The 25,588-nt window shown below is 39.5% G+C and overlaps 1 protein-coding gene across 12 annotated transcripts in view; it reads right to left on the reverse strand.

Annotated features, from left to right (window-relative positions):
• Positions 1–25,588, reverse strand: part of LRIG2 (leucine rich repeats and immunoglobulin like domains 2) — a 66,453-nt gene that overhangs the window by 24,664 nt on the left and 16,201 nt on the right. For 11 of the 12 annotated variants that reach the window (XM_027536124.1, XM_027536123.1, XM_027536122.1 and 8 more), the window contains 3 exons: positions 1,930–1,995; positions 483–557; positions 194–328 (listed from right to left, as the gene is read on the reverse strand). In XM_027536124.1, the coding sequence (XP_027391925.1) occupies positions 194–328; positions 483–557; positions 1,930–1,995 (276 nt within the window). Of the gene's footprint in view, positions 1–193; positions 373–482; positions 558–1,929; positions 1,996–25,588 lie in introns of those variants that run through there. The other variant, XM_027536132.1, reaches the window with a different exon arrangement.

Raw genomic sequence — 25,588 nt, forward strand, 5'->3', positions numbered from 1 at the left:
CCTGCCCTGGATACTTAATATTTTCTGTAAATAGGGTACTCTTTCTTCAAGGGCACGGAAAAAAACAAAAAAATCTAACCTAAGTTTGTTTCATACAAGCAAAATCACAATAAACAACAGACATATCTGGGTACCAATGAATAATAAACATGCACTTCAAAGTAAATCTAGTTGAAACTCTTATTTTACTTACAGATACTTAAGTTGCATGCGAGGAAATGAAGATGTCTTGATTTCTGATATTTGATTTGAGCTGAGATCTAAAGTCTCGAGAGCAGGGTAAAACTGGAACACTTCTGCATTTATTTCTGGGATTATATTATGAACTCTACAAAACAAAGATTACATTGAAGCTATTGCCAGGGATCCACCCTAGAGCACAAAAATAACTACGGTTAACAACAAGGATCCCTAAAACAAAAATTAAAAAACCGTGTACTATTCACAATTTAAGTAGAAGACCTGACATCTTATTTACTTACAATGAGAGGAGAGTAATATTAGAAGTTGGTTCTCCAAAATACGGGATTTCTGTTAGTTCATTATAATTCATTTTCCTGGATAGGAGGAAAAATAGATTTAAAAATTTAGTGAGGGAAATGTTACCTCTCGAGTTCTAGTTTCTAGCTAATACATATTCTTTAGAATAGACACCACATTTGGAAAAAAAGCCTATGACCGAGAATGAGTCAGACTAAATGTATTCTACTGAGAAATTAGAAATTTTAATTAACAAGTTTTCCTAGTATAGAACTATAATTTGATACCAACATTTGAAAGGTTGGGAAATATTTTGCAACAGTATGTATTTTTAATTCCCAGCAAGGTTCTTTCAATAGTTATGTAAGTTATTAAATACAGTTTTAAAATATACACACACCAATTTTTTTTAAGTTACTCCAAGTTAGGGAAAGCTGTTTGAGACCACAGACCTAACAGATTATCTCAGTTGTTTTAGTAGCAAATCTAATGCAATCACATTTCACCAACCTGGTTTTCAATCTAGAATACAGCAACCTCAACAATCTAGAATACAGAAAAGAAGCCAGGAGTAAAATGCCTCCAATCAACCAAATGAAGTAACGAAGTCCATGCAATATATAATAAAGCTCATGCACTTCCCACTGAGCATTTTCCTTTCCTCAGGGCCTACTCTTGCAGCTAATAAACTTGTTAATTGTTCATTCAGTCTACAGCAGATTAGAGGTGGTCAATTTGAGGCAAGGAAGAAGAGAATGCAGAGACAATGAGAGCTCAAAGTACCCTCTGTCACAAAAATATTCAAAAGAAAAACTCATCTGAGATTCTGGGGGGTGTTTAGTATAGAGGTAAACAGTTGTGCCTCTGAGAATATCACAATGCAATAACTACATTAATAATATTTTAGAAAATCCTCTCCAAAAACTAAGTAATAATACATTTCAGTACTAAAGGAAAAATGTCAGTGAAGTAGAATATTGAATTACATTAAACAACATACTTCACATGATACCAAAAATATTGTATTTCATATAAATTTACTTCAGACATGACACTTCCACCTCAGACAAGTCAAAGGGTAAAAGATAAATAAATTTACACAACAGAGAGTTTTAAGGCTAAAACTCTAGCAAAATATATATATATATACACACACACTCATCACTCTAAAGAGGGGAGAAATCTTACTTTAGGGCCCTTGGAAGTAGAACAGTATTGCTATGTAGTTTACAACTTGAAATCATCAACTCAATGGCATAATACCCAAAGAGTTTGTGATAGTAACAAAGCTAAACATAAGTTTAGGTTTTTAAACATATTTTAATCTAAGGTTTTCTTTCCTTCAAATTTCTTTTGGTGACATTTTTGGACTGAATATTCTGTAATTCCTAATTCAACAAATCACCTCAAAGAATTTAATGTAAATTTAAGTAAATAAAAATAACTTACACTTCTTGTAATGTTTGAGACTCCAAGCTGATGTTCCAGTTAGACAACCGATTATGACTCAAATCCCTAAATGGAGGACAAAAGACCATTCTTAGGTTAATGTTGGGAATCACACTTAAAGGAAAGAAAAAACAATGAAACTAAAATAGGAATCTAAAAGCACTACCAAACATGAATCTGAGTAGCACAGATAAAAAAGTGTTTACAAAGGATGAATAAAAATTCATCTAGATTTCAAAACAGCTTTTTCAGTTTTATTGAGGGCTTTTTAATTTTTGTTTTTACTCACTAGGAAATACATTCAAGTGGTTCAACAATCAAGAAGTTATAAAAGGATGCACAGTAACAAGTCTCCCACACTCTTCTCCAGTCATTCAACCTTCCTCCCCAACATCAAGTGAAAAATATATTAATACCATTTTTTTATAGCCTGTCAGATATACCAGAAAAATTTTATACAAATGGTAGAATAATTTACACATTATTTTGCCTCTTGCCTTTTTCACTTAACAATACATCTTGTAGATCATTTCAGTGATATGGTTTCTTCATCCCTTCTAGTGATTATACTTTTTTATTATAATGAACTATATTCTTATTCTATATACTTCTGAAAGAAATACACATTTTAAAGAATAAAAATACATACTTCTAAAGTAATATAAACTTCACATATGTATTACACTTTAATTATAGATAAACTTGCAGATGGACTGGATTTCACAAGTCAAGACAGTGAGTTTCTATTTTAGAATTGAGGTTGACCACATCCCTGATAGAGATGCAGTCTTCCTTAAAAAAAAAAGGGGGGGGGGGGGAATCTAGCTTCAGAGAAGGGGAATTCATCTCACTCCAAGTTACCTTAATGATGATGATAGTAGTGGCAGCAACAGCTAACATTTATTAAACTGCCATGCACTCTTCTATGCACTTTATACATATTAACTGTCTAAATCCATACAACAACCTTATGAGGCAAATACTTTTACAATCCTCACTTTCCCAACACAGAAACAGATGGAGAAATGAATAATTTGGCAATCCAAGGTCACACAGCTAATAAGTGAGGAAGTTGTAATCTTGAAATTCCATCTCACTTCTTGTATTCTTGAAATTCCATCTCACTTCAATCAGATACAGCAGAGATTTCACTGATATTTAGTCATGAGTCTAAATATTTAAATAGGCTTAAAAATTCACCTTGATGCTTTCTGGCATCTTTTCAAGGCTGAGATGGAATCCAGCCCACACAAGCTGTCTGCCCAAGAGATGTATTATACATTACAATATGGCTAGCAATGGGACACACTAGAGACACATTACAGATCACTTTATCTCACTGTGCCACCATGGGCAGCTGACAGATGCATGCAGTTTGAACGATGTCTCTATCACAGCAGAACAATTTGTTCTCAGCTAGATTCCTGTCTGTGCATCTGTAAAACCTAGCCACTTTCATGTAAGAGCCTAATTTACACCATAATGTAATTAAGGCTAGATCCAACCATCACTTTTTCACATAGTTTTAAAGCCTTTTTCATACAGTTCTAAAATCTATATTCTAAGATACGTGGCACCAGATATCAGCTCAAAGACACTCATGAATGGAGGGATGTGCTAGAAAATGTTAAGAAATAAAAATATGAATTCACTCCACATAAAAATCTTATATGCACTTTCTTTTATTTAATTTTAATTGGAGAATAATTACTTCACAATATTGTGATGGTTTTTGCCATACATCGACATGAATCAGCCATGGGTATTCATGTGTTCCCCCATCCTGAACCCCTCTTCCGCCTGTCTCCTCACCCTCTCCCTCTGGGTTGTCCTAGAGCATTGGCTTTGGGTTCCCTGCTTCACACATCAAACTTGCACTGGTCATCTATTTTATATATGGTAATATACATGTTTCAGTGCTATTGTCTCAAATCATCCCATCCTAGCCTTCTCCCACAGAGTCTGTTGTTTACATCTGTGTGTCTCTTGCTGCCCTTATGCAGACACTTTCATCCAATTCACACTTGTTACTGAACAATAAACACAGAATTTCATATTAATACAAGCGAAAAGATATTTATTTATTGTGGTGCTTCAACTGAAGGAGAAATTCAACTGTTCTAATTTAAGTTAGATACTCCATATTCTGCTTCAAGGTGGCTGGTCTGGCAAACAGAGAGCTAACATCATCTGTATAGTAGGCTACCACAGTATGATTTAATTTTATATTTCATGCTTTCTGGAAATTAGGTTTTTTTCCTTTTACAGATTAAGGGCTTTCATTTTAATCAGTGCCTCTAATGCCTTTCCAAACCCTAATCTCCTTGACATTATAACTTTTGGCTGTACTATCCCCTACAGTTCTCTCATGGATGTCAATGATGATCAGACAATCAGTTTTAAAGAAAACCATTATTAAAGAAATCTAAAGCAATCAAATGAAACTCAACTTATATATAGTATAAACCACTATGTATTCAGTATCAGCGAAAACTGTCCAGTGTCTTGACTGGAGTAAAGAATAATTTTCTCTGTATGTTTGAAGAACTTCTAAGGATTTTCAGTGGAACGCAAAAGATACCTGAAAAACTCTGGAGCCTCTCTACAGACTAATGCTGTCTTAAGAATATACGGCTCATAGAACCCCATATAATGAGGCTCTCTGGACTTTTCTGCCACAAATCCACATAGTACAGATTAAAAAATACAGCAAACTGAAATTCACTCCCCGAAGTAGTACTATCATATAAAGCAACTAGTATAAATTATATACTGCTGCTGCTAAGTCGCGTCAGTCGTGTCCGACTCTGTGCAACCCCACAGACGGCAGCCCAACAGGCTCTTCTGTCCCTGGGAGTCTCCAGGTAAGAACACTGGAGTGGGTTGCCATTTCCCTCTCCAATGCATGAGAGGGAAAAGTGAAAGTGAAATCGCTCAGTCGTGTCTGACTCTTAGCAACCCCATGGACTATAGCCTACCAGGCTCCTCCATCCATGGGATTCTCCAGGCAAGAGTACTGGAGTGGGGTGCCATAAATCATATAAATCATATAGCTGCTCTATCAAAATACCAGGTTTGTAACTACAATTATACGGACTGATCTGATCATCAGATATTTATGCAATAAGCGTTTACTGAACCATATGCCAGGTACTGTGCAAGTGCTAAGGTTACAACCACTGTCAACTTTAGTAATCTTTTTGTCTTTTTCAAAAGCAGCATGTATAGTACTCTGTGGAGTCACTTCAAAAGAGTAAACATGAATCCAACATCAACTCAGCTACTAGCCTTCATGGAAAAGGTGTAAATTAGCTTTTTTATATCTTAATTTCACTCTGGCATTTAATGTTACATGGGCATGTGAAGGGGCTTCCCAGGTGGTCATAGTGGCAAATGCCCACCTGCCAATGCAAGAGACATAAGTAGATGCAGGTTTGATCCCTGAGTTGGGAAGATCCCCTGGAGCAGAACATGGTAACCATTCTCCAGCCTGGAGAATCCCATGGACAAAGGAGCCTGATGGGCTATATAGTCTATGGGATTGCAAAGGGTCGGACACGAGTGAAGCAACTTAGCACACCCACAGGCATATGGAGGTGTGTGTGCATGCATGCACACATACATATACACACACACACTTGCTCTCCATAAGCATGCCTTCCTTCTTTTTTTTTTAAGTACTCCATAAAGCCCACAGAAGACAAATTTGAAGACTTCAAATATCAGATATAAAAACCCTTAACAATTTGAATAGTTTTCAAAATTAAGGTCTCTCTCACTATTGTTGCCAATAGCCAGTCATTAATTTCATTTAATTCAGTAAAACTAATGCTAGTTTGTTTTTTAAGTGAAAGTCCTAAAATGGAGAACTGTCTTTCGAAGATTTTCCTCTTGAAGTATCCTTAAAATGCACTTAAATAGGTGAAGCAATTTAATGCCTCATAAACATAACCTAAAGAGTCTAGCTTTCTAACAGTCAATAATCTTTATTTTTTAACAGCACTAATATCTGAATATTTACTGATATGATATTTGGAGAATAAAGACCTGAGCAAAGGCCTTAGCTCAGTGTTATACTCAGCTCTCACTCATGCTAATCTACTGGGATGCAGCTGTAATAAAAGATGAATTATTTAAGTTCTTGATATCATGTGGAGCCAGAGGTGCCATTAATGCAGCCATTTAGCATCATCAGGGTGTAAATAATTTATAGGATGTGCAGAGCAATCACAACAGTCTGAGGAGAATCAAGTTCTGCAAACTAATTGCAAAGAAGTCCTGTAGCACTGGAGACACTGGAGTTTTCTTCTGTCCAGTCATATATGTACATTTTTGAGCCATCATCAGTATTTTTTGTTTTTCAGAATATGTAGCACTAATAGTTCTGAACTGTGAACTTCAACAATAATAAAATTTCTGATAAAGGGGCTCTTTGCAAAAGTTATAAGATAGTAACAATATATATTAAGTCCAATAGTTTGGGTATGCCAATGCTTTATGTATTTATTCAGTATAATTCACTTTTTTTTTCTGTAAATGGAAATCCCTGTTTTGCTAATTAGAGTGTATCCAGGATAATTTATTTTTAAAAATAAAACTCAGGATTATCATTTTGGTAAATTGTAGCACTATGATTTAACAGGCTGATGTTCAATCAGCCTTAAGGGCTCTTGGAGTACACTAAAGACAAAGATTCCAAAACAACTCGAAATGCTGTCTGCTTTTAGGTTTACTTTTCGTTTACCACTAACGGCTGTATACAAAGCTATCCTTTCCTGGAATTGTCAGTCTTCCTGTCTCTAACAGTACTACTTGCATTTTTTTCTAATTTGTTGATTCTTATCAACTATCACAGGCTAGAAAACCCAGTGCGTCTTAGAACTGTCTGAAACAGGAGTAAATGAGATAGATGTGTGTGAGACTATAGAAGCTCCTTTACAAATAAGTGCTTCCTGGAAGCACTTTTGCTTTTTTGGTTGAACTGTCAATCCTAAATGAAATCAACCTTGAATATTCGACGGAAGGATTGATGCTGAAGCTCCAATACTTTGGCCACCTGATGTGAAGAGCAACTCATTCGAAAAGACCCTGATGCTGGGAAAGACTGAAGACAGGAGAAAGGGATGACAGAAGATGAGATAGTTGAATGGCATCATCACTGATTCAATGGATATGAACTCTGGTGAACTCTGGGAGATGGTGAGGGACAGGGAGGTCTAGGGTGCTGCAGTCCATGGGGTAGCAAAGAGACGGACACAACTTAGCAACTGGACAACAAAAGGCAAGGCTGGAGATATTGGGCAAATATCTTTTAGTATAAATAAGACTGTATTATGGCATGAAACATAATGCTACTCCAAATTAAAGTTTCTATCCATCATTTGCATTACTTATTTGCAATACATTGTGTAACACTTTTTGCTGCTGTTGCTGCTGCTAAGTCGCTTCAGTCGTGTCCGACTCTGTGCGACCCCATAGACGGCAGCCCACCAGGCTCTGCTGTCCCTGGGATTCTCCAGGCAAGAACACTGGAGTGGGTTGCCATTTCCTTCTCCAATGCGTGAAAGTGAAAAGCGAAAGGGAAGTCACTCAGTCGTGTCCGACTCTTAGCGACCCCATGGACTGCAGCCTACCAGGCTCCTCTGTACATGGGATTTTCCAGGCAAGAGTACTGGAGTGGGGTGCTACTGCCTTCTCCATGAATATAAAAAGATGAAGGTGGTAGGAAAATGGGAGCATTAACTTTAAGAATAAGAGGCATATCTTATTTTCTTCCATTATCTTTCTCAGAGATCTTAATGACTGAAAATATTGCTTCATTGTGGGGACCAAACAACAAAACAAAAAATACAAATTCTATAATTACATTTAAGAATAGAGTTTCTGCATACCCAGTCTTTGTACCTGGGGCAACTCATTTAACTTCTCTAAACTTGAGTCTTATCTACCATTAAATAAGGATACTATTAATAGTAACAACCTCAGTGGATGGCTCAGATGATTAAAAGAATACAGATAAAATGTTTAGAATACAGGTCAGTGTGTAAACTGTAGGTAATCACATAATTGTTGTTCAGTCACTCAGTTGTGTCCGACTCTTTGTGACCCCATGAACTGCAGCATGCCAGGCTTCCCTGTCCGTCACCATCTCCTGGAGCTTGCTCAAACTCATGTCCATTGAGTTGATAATGCCATCCAACCATCTCGACTTCTGTCGTCCCCTTCTCCTCCCGCCTTCAGTCTTTCCCAGCACAAGGGTCTTTTCAAGTGAGTTAGCTTTTTGCATCAGGTGGCCAAAGTACTGGAGCTTCAACTTCAGCATCAATCCTTCTAATAACTATTCAGGGTTGATTTCCTTTAGGATTGGCTGGTATGACTTCCTATCTGTCCAAAAGACTCCCAAGAGTTTTCTCCAGCACTACAGTTCAAAAGTATCAATTCTTCAGCACTCAGCCTTCATTATGGTCCAACGCTCACATCCATACATGACTACTGGAACCACCACAGCTTTGACTGTATGGATCTTTGTAGGCAAAGTAATGTCTCTGCTTTTTAACATGCTGTCTAGGTTTGTCATAGCTTTTATTTCAAGGAGAAAGCGTCTTTTAATTTTATAGCTGCAGTCACAATCTGCAGTGATTTTGGAGCCCAAGAAAACTAGATTTGAAATAGAATGGTGGCTCAACACTATCACCTCTTCTAAGTATTTATTTTTTTGTATACAAAGGCATAATCCATTCCCCAAAGTAAAATCTTTTTTTTTTTTTTTGGTCATGCCACAGAATGTGGGATCTTATTTCCCATCCCAGGGATAGAACCCTCTGCATTGGAAGCACAGAGTCTTAACCATTAGATCACCAAGGAAGTCCAGGCAAAATTTTAATTAACTGGAACTACTCCCTTAAATTAGTTTATTACAGTTAATAAACTATATATTGCTTCTGAATTCCAATTTCATGAGAAAAATGTAAGTAATAAGGCAGTCCATCAAAGATTTGGTCAAATTATTGAGGTATAAACCTACATCACAAGGGCTCTCCGGGTGGCTCAGTGGTAAAGAATCCACCTGCCAATGCAAGGGTTTGAGCCTTGTGTCGGGAAGATTCCTGGAGGAGGAAATGGCAACCCATTCCAGTATTCTTGCCTGAAAAATTCCATAGACAGAGGAGCCTGATAGGCTATAGAAGTCCATGGGATCTCAGAGAGTCAGACACGCCTGAGCAAGAAACCTATATCACAAGATGTTTTAGAATAACCCAGTAATACTTCTAAGAAACCATTCTACATATACAGCCATATAATTATTAAGAGATACCTACCAGTAACAAACGCTTTACTAGCATGTGAGATGAGTGCAATTGTGCGGTAGCTGGAGCATTCTTTGGCATTGCCTTTCTTTGAGATTGGAATGAAAACTGACCTTTTCCAGTACTGTGGCCACTGCTGAGTTTTCCAAATTTGCTGGCATATGGAATGCAGCACTTTCACAGCATCATCTTTCAGGATTTGGAATAGCTCAACTGGAATTCCATCACCTTCACTAGCTTTGTTCGTAGTGATGCTTTCTAAGGCCCACTTGACTTCACATTCCAGGATGTCTGGCTCTAGGTGAGCGTTCACACCATCGTGATGATCTGGGTCATGAAGATCTTTTTTAAACAGTTCTTCTGTGTATTCTTGCCATCTCTTCTTAACATCTTCTGCTTCTGTTAGGTCCATACCATTTCTGTCCTTTATCGAGCTCATCTTTGCCTGAAATGTTCCTTTGGTATCTCTGATTTTCTTGAAGAGATCCCTAGTCTTTCCCATTCTGTTATTTTCCTCTATTTCTTTGCATTGATCGCTGAAGAAGGCTTTCTTATCTCTTCTTGCTATTCTTTGGAACTCTGCATTCAAATGTTTATATCTTTCCTTTTCTCCTTTGCTTTTTGCTTCTCTTCTTTTCACAGCTATTTGTAAAGCCTCACCAGACAGCCATTTTGCTTTATTGCATTTCTTTTCTATGGGAATGGTCTTGATCCCCGTCTCCTGTACAATGTCACGAACCTCATTCCATAGTTCATCAGGCACTCTATCTATCAGATCTAGGCCCTTAAATCTATTTCTCACTTCCACTGTATAATCATAAGGGATTTGATTTAGGTCATACCTGAACGGTCTAGTGGTTTTCTCTACACTAGTAAAGTAATGCTCAAAATTCTCCAAGCCAGGCTTTAGCAATATGTGAACAGTGAATTTCCTGATGTTCAAGCTGGTTTTAGAAAAGGCAGAGGAACGACAGATCAAACTGCCAACATCCACTGGATCATGGAAAAAGCGAGAGAGTTCCAGAAAACATCTATTTCTGCTTTATTGACTATGCCAAAGCCTTTGACTGTGTGGATCACAATAAACTATGGAAAATTCTAAAAGAGATGTGAATACCAGACCACCTGACCTGCCTCTTGAGAAACCTGTATGCAGGTCAGGAAGCAACAGTTAGAACTGGACATGGAACAACAGACTGGTTCCAAATAGGAAAAGGAGTATGTCAAGGCTGTATATTGTCACCCTGCTTATTTAACTTATATGCAGAATACATCATGAGAAACGCTGGACTGGAAGAAATACAAGCTGGAATCAAGATTCCCGGGAGAAATATCAATAACCTCAGATATACAGATGACACCCCTCTCATGGCACAAAGTGAAGAGGAACTCAAAAGCCTCTTGATGAAGGTAAAAGTGGAGAGTGAAAAAGTTGGCTTAAAGCTCAACATTCAGAAAACGAAGATTGTGGCATCCGGTCCCACCACTTCATGGGAAATAGATAGGGAAACAGTGGAAACAGTGTCAGACTTTATTTTTCTGGGCTCCAAAATCACTACAGATGGTGACTGCAGCCATGAAATTAAAAGACGCTTACTCCTTGGAAGGAAAGTTATCACCAACCTAGACAGCATATTCAAAAGCAGAGACATTACTTTGCCAACAAAGGTTCGTCTAGTCAAGGCTATGGTTTTTACTGTGGTTACGTATGGATGTGAGAGTTGGACTGTGAAGAAGGCTGAGCACCGAAGAATTGATGCTTTTGAACTGTGGCGTTGGAGAAGACTCTTGAGAATCCCTTGGACTGCAAGGAGATCCAACCAGTCCATTCTGAAGGAGATCAGCCCTGGGATTTCTTTGGAAGGAATGATGCTAAAGCTGAAACTCCAGTACTCTGGCCACCTCATGTGCAGAGTTGACTCACTGGAAAAGACTTTGATGCTGGGAGGGATTGGGGGCAGGAGGAGAAGGGGACGACAGAGGATGAGATGGCTGGATGGCATCACTGACTCGATGGACGAGAGTCTGAGTGAACTCCGGGAGTTGGTGATGGACAGGGAGGCTTCGCGTGCTGCAATTCATGGGGTCGCAAAGAGTCGGACACGACTGAGCGACTGATCTGATCTGATCAGTAACGCTGAGGTTGAACAGTTATATGAAGACCTACAAGACCTTCTAGAACTAACACCCAAAAAAGATGTCCTTTTCATTATAGGGGACTGGAATGCAGAAGTAGGAAGTCAAGAAACACGTGGAGTAACAGGCAAATTTGGCCTTGGAGTATGGAATGAAGCAGGGCAAAGGCTAATAGAGTTCTGCCAAGAGAATGCACTGGTCATAGCAAACACCCTCTTCCAACAACACAAGAGAAGACTCTACACATGGACATTATCCGATGGTTGACACTGAAATCAGACTGATTATATTCTTTGCAGCCAAAGATGGAGAAGCTCTATACACTCAGCAAAACCAAGACCAGGAGCTGAATGTGGCTCAGATCATGAACTCCTTATTGCCAAATCCAGACTGAAATTGAAGAGTTTGGGGAAAACACACTAGATCAGGCAGGTATGACCTAAATTAAATCCCTTATGACCATACAGTGGAACAGAGAAATAGATTTAAGGGACTAGATGTGATAGATAAAGTGCCTGATAAACTATGGATGGAAGTTGGTGACACTGTATAGGAAACAGGAATCATAACCATCTCCAAGAAAAAGAAATGCAAAAAAGCAAAATGGCTGTCTGGGGAGGCCTAACAAATAGCTGTGAAAACAAGAGAAGCAAAAAGCGAAAGAGAAAAGGAAAGAAATATTCATTTGAATGCAGAGTTCCAAAGAATAGCAAGGAGAGATAAGAAAGCCTTCTTCATCAATCAGTGCAAAGACATAAAGGAAAACAATAGAATGGGAAAGACTAGAGATCTCTTCAAGAAAATCAGAGATACCAAGGGAACATTTCATGCAAAGATGGGCTCGATAAAACAGAAATAGTATGGACCTAACAGAAGTAGAAGATATTAAGATGAGGTGGCAAGAATACACAGAACAACTGTACAAAAAAGATCTTCACGACCCAGATAATCACGATGGTATGATCACTCACGTAGAGCCAGACATCCTGGAATGTGAAGTCAAGTGGGCCTTAGAAAGCATCACTACGAACAAAGCTAGTGGAGGTGAGGGAATACCAGTTGAGCTATTATTTCAAATCCTGGAAGATGATGCTGTGAAAGTGCTGCACTCAATATGCCAGCAAATTTGCAAAATGCAGCAGTGGCCACAGGACTGGAAAAGATCAATTTTCATTCCAATCCCAAAGAAAGGCAATGCCAAAGAATGCTCAAACTACCACACAATTGCACTCATCTCACACACTAGTAAAATAAGCCAGGCTTCAATAGTACGTGAACCGTGAACTTCCAGAAGTTCAAGCTGGTTTTAGAAAAGGCAGAAGAACCAGAGATCAAATTGCCAACATCCACTGGATCATTGAAAAAGCAAGAGAGTTCCAGAAAACATCTATTTCTGCTTTATTGACTATGCCAAAGCCTTTGACTGTGTGGATCACAATAAACTGTGGAAAATTCTGAAAGAGATGGGAATACCAGACCACCTGACCTGCCTCTTGAGAAACCTGTATGCAGGTCAGGAAGCAACAGTTAGAACTGGACATGGAACACAGACTGGTTCGAAATAGGAAAAGGAGTATGTCAAGGCTGTATATTGTCACCCTGCTTATTTAACTTATATGCAGAATACATCATGAGAAACGCTGGGCTGGAGGAAGCACAAGCTGGAATCAAGATTGCTGGGAGAAATATCAATAACCTCAGATATGCAGATGACACCACCCTTATGGCAGAAAGTGAAGAAGAACTAAAGAGCCTCTTGATCGAAGTGAAAGAAGAGAGTGAAAAAGTTGGCTTAAAGCTCAACATTCAGAAAACTAAGATCATGGCACCCAGTCCCATCACTTCATGGCAAATAAATGGGGAAACAGTGGCTGACTTTTATTTTTGGGGGCTCCAAAATCACTGCAGATGGTGATTACAGCCATGAAATTAAAAGACGCTTACTCCTTGGAAGGAAAGTTATGACCAACCTAGATAGCATATTCAAAAGCAGAGACATTACTTTGTCCACAAAGGTGTGTCTAGTCAAGGCTATGGTTTTTCCAGTGGTCATGTATGGATGTGAGAGTTGGACTATAAAGAAAGCTGAGCACAGAAGAATTGATGCTTTTGAACTGTGGTGTTGGAGAAGACTTTTGAGAGTTCCTTGGACTGCAAGGAGATCCAACCTGTCCATCCTAAAGGAGATCAGTCCTGGGTGTTCACTTTAGGACTGATGTTGAAGCTGAAACTTTGGCCACCTGATGCAAAGAGCTAACTCATTTGAATAAGACTCTGATGCTGGGAAAGAGTGAGGGCAGGAGAACAAGGGGACGACAGAGGATTAGATGGTCAGATGGCATCACCGACTCAGTGGACATGAGTTTGGGTGAATTCCGGGAGTTGGTGATGGCAGGAAGGGTTGGCGTGCTGCAGTTCATGGCGTCACAAAGAGTCGGACATGACTGAGCAACTGAACTGAACTGAACCAGGAAGTTACTATAATAGCAAAACCATAAAATAAAAAGAAACCTAAATGTCCATTAAAACATGATCAATTAAATAACTCATGAAAGTTCCATACAGTGGCAATCTCTGCAGCCAGTAAAAAGAACAGCATCAGGAATATAGTCAATGATATTGTAATAACTTTATATGGAGACAGATGGTTATCATGACACCAGACTTATCATGGTGGTCACTTCACAATGTATCCAAGTGTCAAATCATTATGTAGCACACCTGAAATGAACATAATACTGTGTATCTACTGTATATCAACTATATATTTCAATTTAAAAAACAAAAGAATAAGAGATGTTTATACATAGTACATAGAACAGCATTGGGGAGGGTTGCTTAAAGAAACGGGAGGACCTCCAGGAAGGTTCCACCAGGGGGCACCTCCTAAGACTGCTGCTGCCAATGCCTCTATCCCTAAGGCAGGCCACTGCTAACCCGTGCCTCCAAGGGAGACCTTCCAACACTAGCAGGAGGAGATGAGTGCACATCCTCCTACTCCGCCACCTTGAAGTAACGTCCCATGAAATCATTAAAGAGATACTGGCCCCTTGTGTTCAATGTGGCATTATCTAAAATAGCCAAGATGTGGAAACTAAGTGCTCACTGATGAATGGATAGAAAAAGGAAATATAAGAATATATGTATATGTGTGTGAATATATATATACACACATATATCTGTATTTATATATTTATATATAATATATAATTTATAATTATATATGTATATATCTGTATTATAAACATACATATACAAATATTATTCAGCCACAAAAATAAAAGAATCCCTGTGATTTGTGACCAAAAAAAAAGGAAAAGCCATATATGTAAAGCTTTGTGGAAGTACACCCAAGAAACAGTTAACAGTGAGCCTTCCTTAGATGGAACAAAAGAACTTTTCACTTTTCTATTTTTTATGCTCCTGTACTTTTTTAATAGTTTACCAGAGGAAAATATTATTTAAAAATAAACTCACACATAAAACCTATCTTTAGCCCAAGATATGACTGGGAAAGAAGATTTTAATTCTGTTTTTTTTTCAAAGAGATTAGGAATCTCCTTCAGAATAATGCCCTAAATTGACCCAATAAGGTTAATTATGACACTGGACAAAGGAAAAAATAATAATCAGATGTTTTTTGTATTCCTAATTAGTAATATACCTCAGAAAGAGAGTGGTAAATACATATATACTAGACTTAGTTTTTGGACTGACTTATGAAACAGTGCATTGCACCTTATATCCCAGTGTCTGGCCCTCAAATTTTAAGCCAATGAACAGCTGAATTTTTAGTAAGCAGTACAAAACCATGGCATACTAATCCCATGCTTTTATTTTTATTGGATATTAACTGCTTTGCAATATTGTGTTTCTGCTGTACAACAAAGTGAACCAGCTATATGTATGCATACGTCCCCTCCCTCTTGGACCTCCCTCCCACCTCCCCTCACCCCACCCATCTAGGTCATTGCAGAGTAATCCCATGTTTTCAATTTTTTTTTCCATTTACTCAATAAAATAAAAAATAATTCAGCAACAGCAGGACAAAGGCTGTTGCTTATATATGAAAATATACAAAAAGGTAAGATACATTCCATCATCAGTTTCTGGGTATCAAATGGGTTCACATCTGTGTATCGGACTATTTTATATTTATATTTGGACAGACTATATTTTATTATATTCAGTTCAGTTCAGTCTCTCAGTCATGTCCAACTCTTTGCGACCCCATGAAACTCAGCATGCCAGGCCTCCCTGTCCATCACCAACTCCCGGAGTTCACTCAAACTCATGTCCATCGAGTCGGTGATGCCATCCAGCCACCTCATCCTCTGTCGTCCCCTTCTCCTCCTGCCCCCAATCCCTCCCAGCAACAGGGTCTTTTCCAGTGAGTCAACTCTTCGCATGAGGTGGCCAAAGTATTGGAGTTTCAGCTTCAGCATCAGTCTTTCCAATGAACACCCATCCAGGACTGATCTCCTTCAGAATGGACTGGATGGATCTCCTTGCAGTCCAAGGCACTCTCAAGAGTCTTCTCAGTTCAAAAGCATCAATTCTTCAGCACTCAGCTTTCTTCACAGTCCAACTCTCACATCCATACATGACCACTGGAAAAACCATAGCCTTGACTAGAGGGACCTTTGTTGGCAAAGTAATATCTCTGCTTTTCAATATGCTATCTAGGTTGGTCATAACTTTCCTCCTATATTAGGTTGGTGCAAACATAACTTTGTGGTTTCAGACGATGAATTTTACATGAGTATAACTAGGCTCAAACAACATCTTTATTAATTAAAATAGGAACCATGATCTTCAACATATCTTTGCCAACAAGAACTAAGTTTGTTTATTCCTGTAGCATAAAAATGTGTGCTTTGCAATTCGACACACTCTTGAAAACATCCTGCTAGTTGTAGAAGCAAAAGGCTGTCAAGATACTATAAGAAGTGGTAGTCGGTTGGTGAGAGGTCATGTGAGTATGATGGATGAGGCAAAACTTCATAGCCCAACTCATTCAACTTTTGAAGCACCAGCTGTGCAACGTGCAGTGGGTGTTGTCACGGAGAACTGGGCCTTTTCTGTTGACCAGTGCCAGTTCCAGGTGCTGCAGTTTTCAGTGCATCTCATCGACCTGCTGAGCATACTTCTCAGATGTAAAGATTCTGCTGGAATTCAGAAAGCTGTAGGGGATCAGACTGGCAGCAGAGCACCAGTGACAATGACCTTTTTCTGGTACAAGTCTGGCTAAGTGCTTTGGAGTTTCTTCTCAGTCACAATCCGATCTTCTCATGCCACAATCCAATCAAGAAATGGTGCATTTTTGTTGTGTAGAATAAGATGACACTTCAAAATGACAACTTCTTCAATTTGCAGTCAGCTCATGAGGCACCCACTTACTGAGCTTTTTCACCTTTCCAATTTGCTTCAAATGCCGCATGGCTGTAGAATGGCTGATGCTGAGTTCTTCAACAGCTTCTCATGTAGTTTTAAGAGGGTCAGCTTCAATGATCCTCTCAATTGGTCACTGTCAACTTCAGATGGTCGGCCACTATGCTCCTCATCTTCAAGGCTCTCATCTCCTTTGCAAAACTTCTTGAACCACCACTGCAACTTATGTTTGTTAGGAGTTCCTGAGCCACATGCGTTGTTGATGTTGCAAGTGTCTCCACTGCTTTACGACCCATTTTGAAGTCAAATAAGAATATCGCTCAAATTTGCTTTTGTCTAACATCATTTTCCTAGTCTAAAATAAATATAAACAGCAAATACAAGCCATTAGTAGAAAAAAAAAAAAATGGAGAAGGCAATGGCACCCCACTCCAGTACTCTTGCCTGGAAAATCCCATGGATGGAGAAGTCTGGTAGGCTGCAGTCCATGGGGTCGCTAAGAGTCGGACACAACTGAGCGATTTCCCTTTCACTTTTCACTTTCATGCACTGGAGAAGGAAATGGCAACCCACTCCAGTGTTCTTGCCTGGAGAATCCCAGGGACGGCAGAGCCTGGTGGGCTGCCGTCTCTGGGATAGCACAGAGTCAGACACAACTGAGCAACTTAGCAGCAGTTGAAAAAAGAAAAAGGGAGAAATGTGTATTAAAATTATGTATAACATAACCACATTTATTTAAGAATGTATTCCAGTATCAAATGGCAAAGCTCAATAATGAAAAACTGGGATTACTTTTGCACCAACCTAAAAATTATTAAGTTACTGTAAAGATTTTGGGAAGTGAATAGATATGTAATAAGTTTAATATAAGTTATCTTGTCACAATATTGGCAGAGAAGGCAGGTCTAATCAAAGCCAAGCATCAGCTGGTTTCTCATTATTAACATAATCCATCATTCCTTAATACTCATGTAGCTTAACCTGGCACCAAGTCTAGTATCTCCTCAAATATGCCTAATTATGCTCAGGGTTGGCTATGGTTTTCAGGCTACAACCTGCCAAGATTTTTATTATATAAGCAGGATGTCAGAGTGATTTTGAAAAGGAAATACAAAAAATAAAAACATATAAGAGAAATCCAAAGTTAAGAAGCATTTAGCAACAAATTTATTTACACCACACTTCATTAATGTTGCACTTTTTATGGTTTAACGTCTAAACTATTCTTCACTACTAGTAATTCTGATAGTTATTTAAGTTTATTACAAACAACATAGTTATGGTCTCTTTTTTGGGGAAAAGTTAGGGAACAACAAGAGAAGCAGAGGAAAAGAAGACACACACTTAAAAAAAGGTTTACAGCAAAGTAAAAAAAGCTTGCATTAAATGCTGTATTCTGGTTTTTATTCCAAATATGAAATGAATAATTTGGATGGAATCTAATTACTTAAATTGCTTTTGTTTTTTATTTGTACTACCAGAACATCTTAACATTTTTGATGACTTGAATAATACAGAAAAAACAAGCTGTGTCATTTAGTTTGGCATAAAAAAGAAAATACAACATACAAATGCATTTTTTTTAAACATTTTTGCTAATCTCTTAATATGATTTGTTTTCTCTACTGCTTAAATGCCAGTCCTCCATTATGATTAAAGAGTCCTTAATAAAGAAAGTATACTACATAAAATGTCATGAACCTAAGATGAGGGAAATGTATTTTCTAGCATTGGGAAGCCAAATGATTATCTTAATGTACAAGTAATTCTTTGATTATTCATTCACATGCTGATTATATATGTTGTATATAAGCAAACGCAAAATACTTTTAATATAATGAAACATAATTAGGACAACAATCTCTATAAAAATAAAAGTGTCTTCCAAAGCATAAAGGACTTTTAAAGAATTAAGTAAAGCACAGATCTTTCAATTAACATTCAGTAAGCAACAACCATTTATGGTTCAGCAGTTCTTCACCACCACTATACATCAGCATTACCAGGGAATATCTAAAACACTGATGCAGGGGTCTCCTTCAGACCAATCAAAGCACAATCACTGGGGTGTGCGCCCCAACCACTGGTATTGTGCTAAGGTTCTCCAAGTAGTCTAACCTGCAGCCAGGGCTGAGAGCCACTGCGCTTCTCCAGAAATCTAATACCCAAAAGGATGCTCTGCAATAAACCTGTCAACAAATATTTGAGTTGGTGATGGACAGGGAGGCCTGGCGTGCTGCGATTCATGGGGTCGCGAAGAGTCGGACATGACTGAGTGACTGAACTGAACTGAACCATATGCCAGGCACTGCACTAAGTAGCACAGAATAAAATAGGCATTAAAGGAGTTATACAATCCCTCTTGGAGTTTACAGGATCATTTTAATATAAAGTCTCACTGACACCAAAATGTCACTAAACAGTATTCATTATCAAGATGAAATTCCTATAAATCCCTATTTGTACCACAGGAAGTTAGGATAGAAGGGGTAGAAGAAGGGATGGATGCTTTTCTAATTAATTCACCTCTGTTTTGCTTATTTCTTTTAATAAGAACATATACCCTTTTATACTTTATGCATGTTTTCTAAAATTAGATTTTAAAAGTGAGGTCTTAGATAAACACAGCAAGACATACTAGTAGATTCTTGGATAGCTCCTTGGATATCTCACTGGAGAACAGAGTCAGGAAATAGGTTTAGGTAGGGGAGTCAATGGGATTCCCAGGTAGTGGTAGTGGTAAAGAACCTGTCTGACAATGCAGGAGCCATAAGAGGTGGGTTCGATCCCTGGGTTGGGAAGATCCCCTAGAGGAGGGTGTAGCAACGCACTCCAGTATTCTTGCCTGGAGAATTCCATGAACAGAGGAGTTTGGTGCGCTACAGTTCATAGGGTTGCAACAAGTTGGACACAACCAAAGCGACTTTGCCCGCGGGGGAGTCTAGCAAGGTAAAATGACTCTAGGTTTCCTTACCACTGTTCAGCAGTAGCCTTGTCTGTCTGTCTTCATCTCTTAACTACTGTTCCCTTGCCCAGCAAGAGCTTGTCAAAAAGACCAAAGGGGACAGAGGATGAGATGGCTGGATGGCATCACTGACTCGATGGACGTGAGTCTCAGTGAACTGCGGGAGTTGGTGATGGACAGGGAGGCCTGGCGTGCTGCGATTCATGGGGTCGCAGAGTCAGACACGACTGAGCGACTGATCTGATCTGATGTGACCTTTTTAAATTTTAGTTATGCCAGTGGATAAGTAGTAGTATCTAATTGTGGATTTTATTTGCATCTCCCTAATGAAGGCTGAGCGCCAAAGAATTGATGCTTTTGAACTGTGGTGTTGGAGAAGACTCTTGAGAGTCCCTTGGACTGCAAGGAGATCCAACCAGTCCATTCTGAAGGAGATCAGCCCTGGGATTTCTTTGGAGGGAATGATGCTGAAGCTGAAACTCCAGTACTTTGGCCACCTCATGCGAAGAGTTGACTCATTGGAAAAGACTCTGATGCTGGGAGGGATTGGGGGCAGGAGGAGAAGGGGACAACAGAGGATGAGATGGCTGGATGGCATCACTGACTCGATGGACATGAGTCTGAGTGGACTCCGGGAGTTGGTGATGGACAGGGAGGCCTGGCGTGCTGCGATTCATGGGGTCGCAAAGAGTCGGACACGACTAAGCGACTGAACTTAACTGATACTGAGCACACTACTCTCCTCTTTCCAAGTGGTTCTAACACCTAAAATTAAGTGCCATTCAGGACAAAGGAAGCAGTGGAAGCAAAGTTAATATTAAGAGAATCAAATTATATAAAGAAAAGCAATTAAACCAATATGATTTTCCCCTACCAAATTAACAAAAAATAATTTAGATGATGATAATCAATGCCAGGGAAAGTGTAATAAGAAAGGCACTCTCAGTGTCAAAACAAGTTTAGATGGTAAATCAAAACAGCAAGGAGGGAGAGGAAATCTCCCTGGAGATATCCTTCTTAAGTAAACAATACAAAGAAATAGAAGAAAACAATTAGAGAGATCTACTAAAGATCTCTTCAAGAAAACTGGAGATACCAAGAGAACATTTCATGCAAACACAGGCACAATAAAGGACAGAAATGGCAAGGACCTAACAGAAGCTAAAGAGATTAAGAGGTGGCAACAACACACAAAAGAACTATACAAAGGTCTTAATGACCCAGATAATGTGTTCACTCACCTAGAGCCAGACATCCTGGAACGCAAAGTCAAATGGACCTTAGGAAGCATTACCACAAACAAAGCTTGTGGAGGTGTTGGAATTCCAGATGAGCTATTTAAAATCCTAAAAGATGATGCTGTTAAAGTGCTGCACTCAATATGCCAGCAAATTTGCAAAACTAAGCAGTGGCCATAGGGCTGGAAAAGGTCTGTTATCATTCCAATTCCAAAGAAAAGTAATGTCAAAGAATGTTCAAACTACTCTACAAGTATGCTCATTTCACATGCAACCAAGGTAAAGTTCAAAATCCTTCAAGTTAGGCTTCAATATGTGAATCAAGAACTTCCAGATGTAGAAGCTAGGTTTAGAAAAAGCAGAGGAACCAGAGATCAAATTGCCACCATTCTGTGGATCATAGAAAAAGCAAGGGAATTAAAAAAAAACGTCTACTTCTGCTTTATTGACCACACCAAAGCCTTTCACTGTGTGGATCACAACAACTGTGGAAAATTCTTAAAGGGATGGGAATACCAGACCCCCTTACCTGCCTCCTGAGAAATCTGTATGCAGGACAAGAAACAACAGTAAGAACTGGACATGGAACAATGAACTGGTTCAAAGTTGGGAAAGGAGTGCATCAAGGCTGTATATTGTCACCCTCCTTATTTAACTTATATGCAGAGTACATCATGTGAAATGCCAGGCTGGATGAAGAACAAGATGGACTCAAGATTGCCGGGAGAAATACCAATAACCTCAGACATGCAGATGACACCACCCTAATGGCAGAAAGTAAAAAGGGCCTCTTGAGGAAGATGAAAAGGAGAGTGAAAAAGCTGGCTTAAAACTCAACATTCAAAAATCTAAAATCATGGCATCTGGTCCCACCACCTCATGGCAAATAAATGGGGAAAAAATGGAAATAGTGACAGACTGTACTTTCTTAGGCTCTGAAATCACTGTGGATAGTGACTGCAACCATGAAATTGAGACACTTGCTCCTTGGAAAAAAAGCTATGACCAACCAAGAAAGCATATTAAAAAGCAGAAACATCACTTTGCCAACAAAGGTCCATATAGTCAAAGCTATGGTTTTTTCAGTAGTCATGTATGGATGTGAGAGTTGGACCATAATGAAGGCTGAATGCTAAAGAATTGACACTTTCGAACTGCAGTGCTAGAAAAGACTCTAGAGAGTCCCTTGGACAGCAAGGACATCATACCAGTCAATCCTAAAGGAAATCAACTCTGAATAGTCATTAGAAGGATTGATGCTAAAAAAATAAATAAATAAATAAGGATTGATGCTGAAGCTGAAGCTCCAATACTCTGACCACCTGATGCAAAGAGCTAACTCACTTGAAAAGACCCTTGTGCTGGGAAAGATTGACGGCAAAAGAAGGGAACAACAAAGAATGAGATGATTGAATGGCATCATCGACTCGATGGACAGGAGTTTGAGCAAACTTTGGGAGATAGTGAAGAAAAGGGTAGCCTAGAGTGCTGCATTCCCTGGGGTCACAGAGTCTGACACGACTGAGTGACTGAACGAAAGAATGTATATGAAATCCAATTAATCTAGTCCAGCAGTGGTTCCCAACTACATGATGAAGTTTCCACCAGTCAACAAGAAATGAAAATAAAGTCAAGGTTACAAGTTTTCCATGAAGCTAAATATACTTAATCTACAAAATTGCCCTTAACTCTAAAAACATGTATTTCCTAATCTTTTGATGTTATCATGACCATCAGTTCAGTTCAGTTGGTAGTCATTTCCAACTCTTCGACCCCATGAACTGCAGCACACCAGGCCTCCCTGTTCATCACCAACTCCTGGAGCTTACTCAAACTCATGTCCATCAAGTCGGTGATGCCATCCAACATTATCATCGTCTGTTGTCCCCTTGTTCTCCTGCCTTCAATCTTTCCCAGCATCAGGGTCTTTTCAAATGAGTCAGTTCTTCGCATCAGGTGGCCAAAGTATTGGAATTTCAGCTTCAGCATCAGTCCTTCCAATTAATATTCAGGACTGATTTCCTTTAGGATTGACTGGTTTGATCTCCTTGCTGAGGGAGACTCTCAAGCATCTTCTCCCAACACCACACACAGTTCAAAAGCATCAATTCTTCAGTGCTCAGCTTTATAGTCCAACTCTCATATCCATATATGACTACTAGAAAAACCATAGCTTTGACTAGATGGATCTTTGTTGGCAAAGTAATGTCTCTGCTTTTTAATATGCTGTCTAGGTTGGTCATGACTTTCCTTCCAAGGAGTAAGCGTCTTTTAATTTCATGGCTGCAATCACCATCTGCAGTGATTTTGGAGCCCAGAAAAATAAAGTCTGACACTGTTTCCACTGTTTCCCCATCTATTTGCCATGATGTGATGGGACCAGATGCCATGATCTTAGTTTTCTGAATGTTGAGTTTTAAGCCAACTTTTTCACTCTCCTCTTTCACTTTCATCAAAAGGCTCTTTAGTTCTTCTTCACTTTCTGCCATAAGGGTGGTGTCATCTGCATATCTGAGGTTATTGATATTGATATTTCTCCCAGCAATCTTGTTTCCAAGATTCATCCAGCCTGGCATTTCACATTATGTACTCTGCATATAAGTTAAATAAGCAGGGTGACAATATATAGTCTTGATGTACTGCTTTCCCGATTTAGAACCAGTCTGTTATTCCATGTACAGTTCTAACTGTTGCTGCTTGACCTGTATACAGATTTCTCAGGAGGCAGGTCAGGTGATCTGGTATTCCCATCTCTTTAAGAATTTTCCACAGTTGTTGTGACCTACACAGTGAAAGGCAGATGTTTTTCTGGAACTCTCTTGCTTCTTCGATGATCCAATGGATGTTGGCAATTTGATCTCTGGTTCCTCTGCCTTTTCTCAATCCAGCTTGACATCTGCAAGTTCATGGTTCACCTACTGTTGAAGCCTGGCTTGCATAATTTTGAGTATGACTTTGCTAGCATGTGAAGTAAGTGCAACTGTGCAGTAGTTTGAACGCTCTTTGCCATTGCCTTTCTTTGGGATTGGAACGAAAACTGACCTTTTCCAGTCCTGTGGCCACTGCTGCATCTTTCAAATTTTCTGGCATATTGAGTGCAGCACTTTCACAGCATCATCTTTTAGAGTTTGAAATAGCATAACTGGAATTCCATCACCTCCACTAGCTTTGTTTGCAGTGACGCTTCTTAAGGCCCACTTGACTCTGCATTCCAGGATGTCTGGCTCTAGGTGAGTGATCACACCATCGTGGTTATCTGAGGTATGAAGATCTTTTTTGTATAGTTCTTCTGTGTATTCTTGCCACCTCTTCTGCTTCTTTAGGTCTATACCATTTTGTGGCATAAGATGGCAGAGTAGAAGGATCTGTGTTCATTTTCTGTAAGAACTCCAAAACTACAATTCGCTACTAAACAACCATCAACTGGAGAATGCTGGATCTCCAGTCTTCAAGGAGAAGCCCCTTCAAAGGAGAAGCCCCAGCAAGACGGTAGGAGGGGTGAAATCACGTTTAGAATCAAACCCCATACCCTCCAGAGATACTCAGAGGGCTCAAACAAACCCTGGGCACACCAGGACCCAGAGACCCCACAGAGACTGAGCTAGCACTGTGCTTGAGTGTCTCCTGCAAAGGTATGGGGCGGCAGCAGCCTGCCACAGGGGCAGGAGCTCTGGGTGCAGCAGACCTGGGTATGGCATAAGCCCTCTTGGAGGAGGTCACCATTAACCCCATCATAAAGCTGCCAGAACTTACATAGGACTGGGGAAACAGGCTCTTGGAGGGCATAAACAGAACCTTGGGTGTGCCAGGACCCAGGAGAAAGGAGCAGTGATCCCATAAGAGACTGACCCAGACTTGCCCGTGAGTGTCCAGGAGTCTCCTGCAGAGGTGTGGGTTGACAGCGGCCTGCTGTGGGGTCAGGGGCACTGAGTGCTGCAGTGCATGCATGGGACCTTTTGAAGGAGGTCACCATTATCTTCATTACCTCCACCATAGTTTGGACTCAGGTCAAACAACACAGAGGGAACATAGCCCCGCCCTTCAAAAGAAAATTGGATTAAACATTTACTGAGCATATCCCTGCCCATCAAAACAAGACCCAGTTTTGCTCTCAGTCACTCTCTCCCATCAGGAAGCTTCCATAAGCCTCTTAACCTTACCCATCAGAGGGCAGACAGGATGAAAACCATAATCACAGAAAACTAATCAAACTGATCACATGGACCACAGCCCTGTCTAATTCAATGAAACTATGAGCCATGCCATGTAGGGCCACCCAAGACGGATGGGATATGGTGGAGAGTTCTGACAAAATGTGTCCACTGGAGAAGGGAATGGCAAACCACTTCAGTATTCTTGCCTTGAGAACCCTGTGAACAGCATGAATAGGCAAAAAGGACCCTAAAAGATGAACTCCCCATGTCAGTAGGTGCCCAAAATGCTACTGCAGATCAGTGGAGAAATAACTCCAGAAAGAATGAAGAGTCTGAGCCAAAGCAAAAACAACACCCAATTGTGGATGTGACTGGTGATGGATGTAAAGTCCAATGCTGTAAAGAGCAATATTACATAGGAACCTGGAATGTTAGGTCCGTTAATCAAGGCAAGTTGGAAGTGGTCAA

This window comes from Bos indicus x Bos taurus, chromosome 3, assembly GCF_003369695.1.
Source record: "Bos indicus x Bos taurus breed Angus x Brahman F1 hybrid chromosome 3, Bos_hybrid_MaternalHap_v2.0, whole genome shotgun sequence".
NCBI classification, from domain to species: domain Eukaryota; kingdom Metazoa; phylum Chordata; class Mammalia; order Artiodactyla; family Bovidae; genus Bos; species Bos indicus x Bos taurus.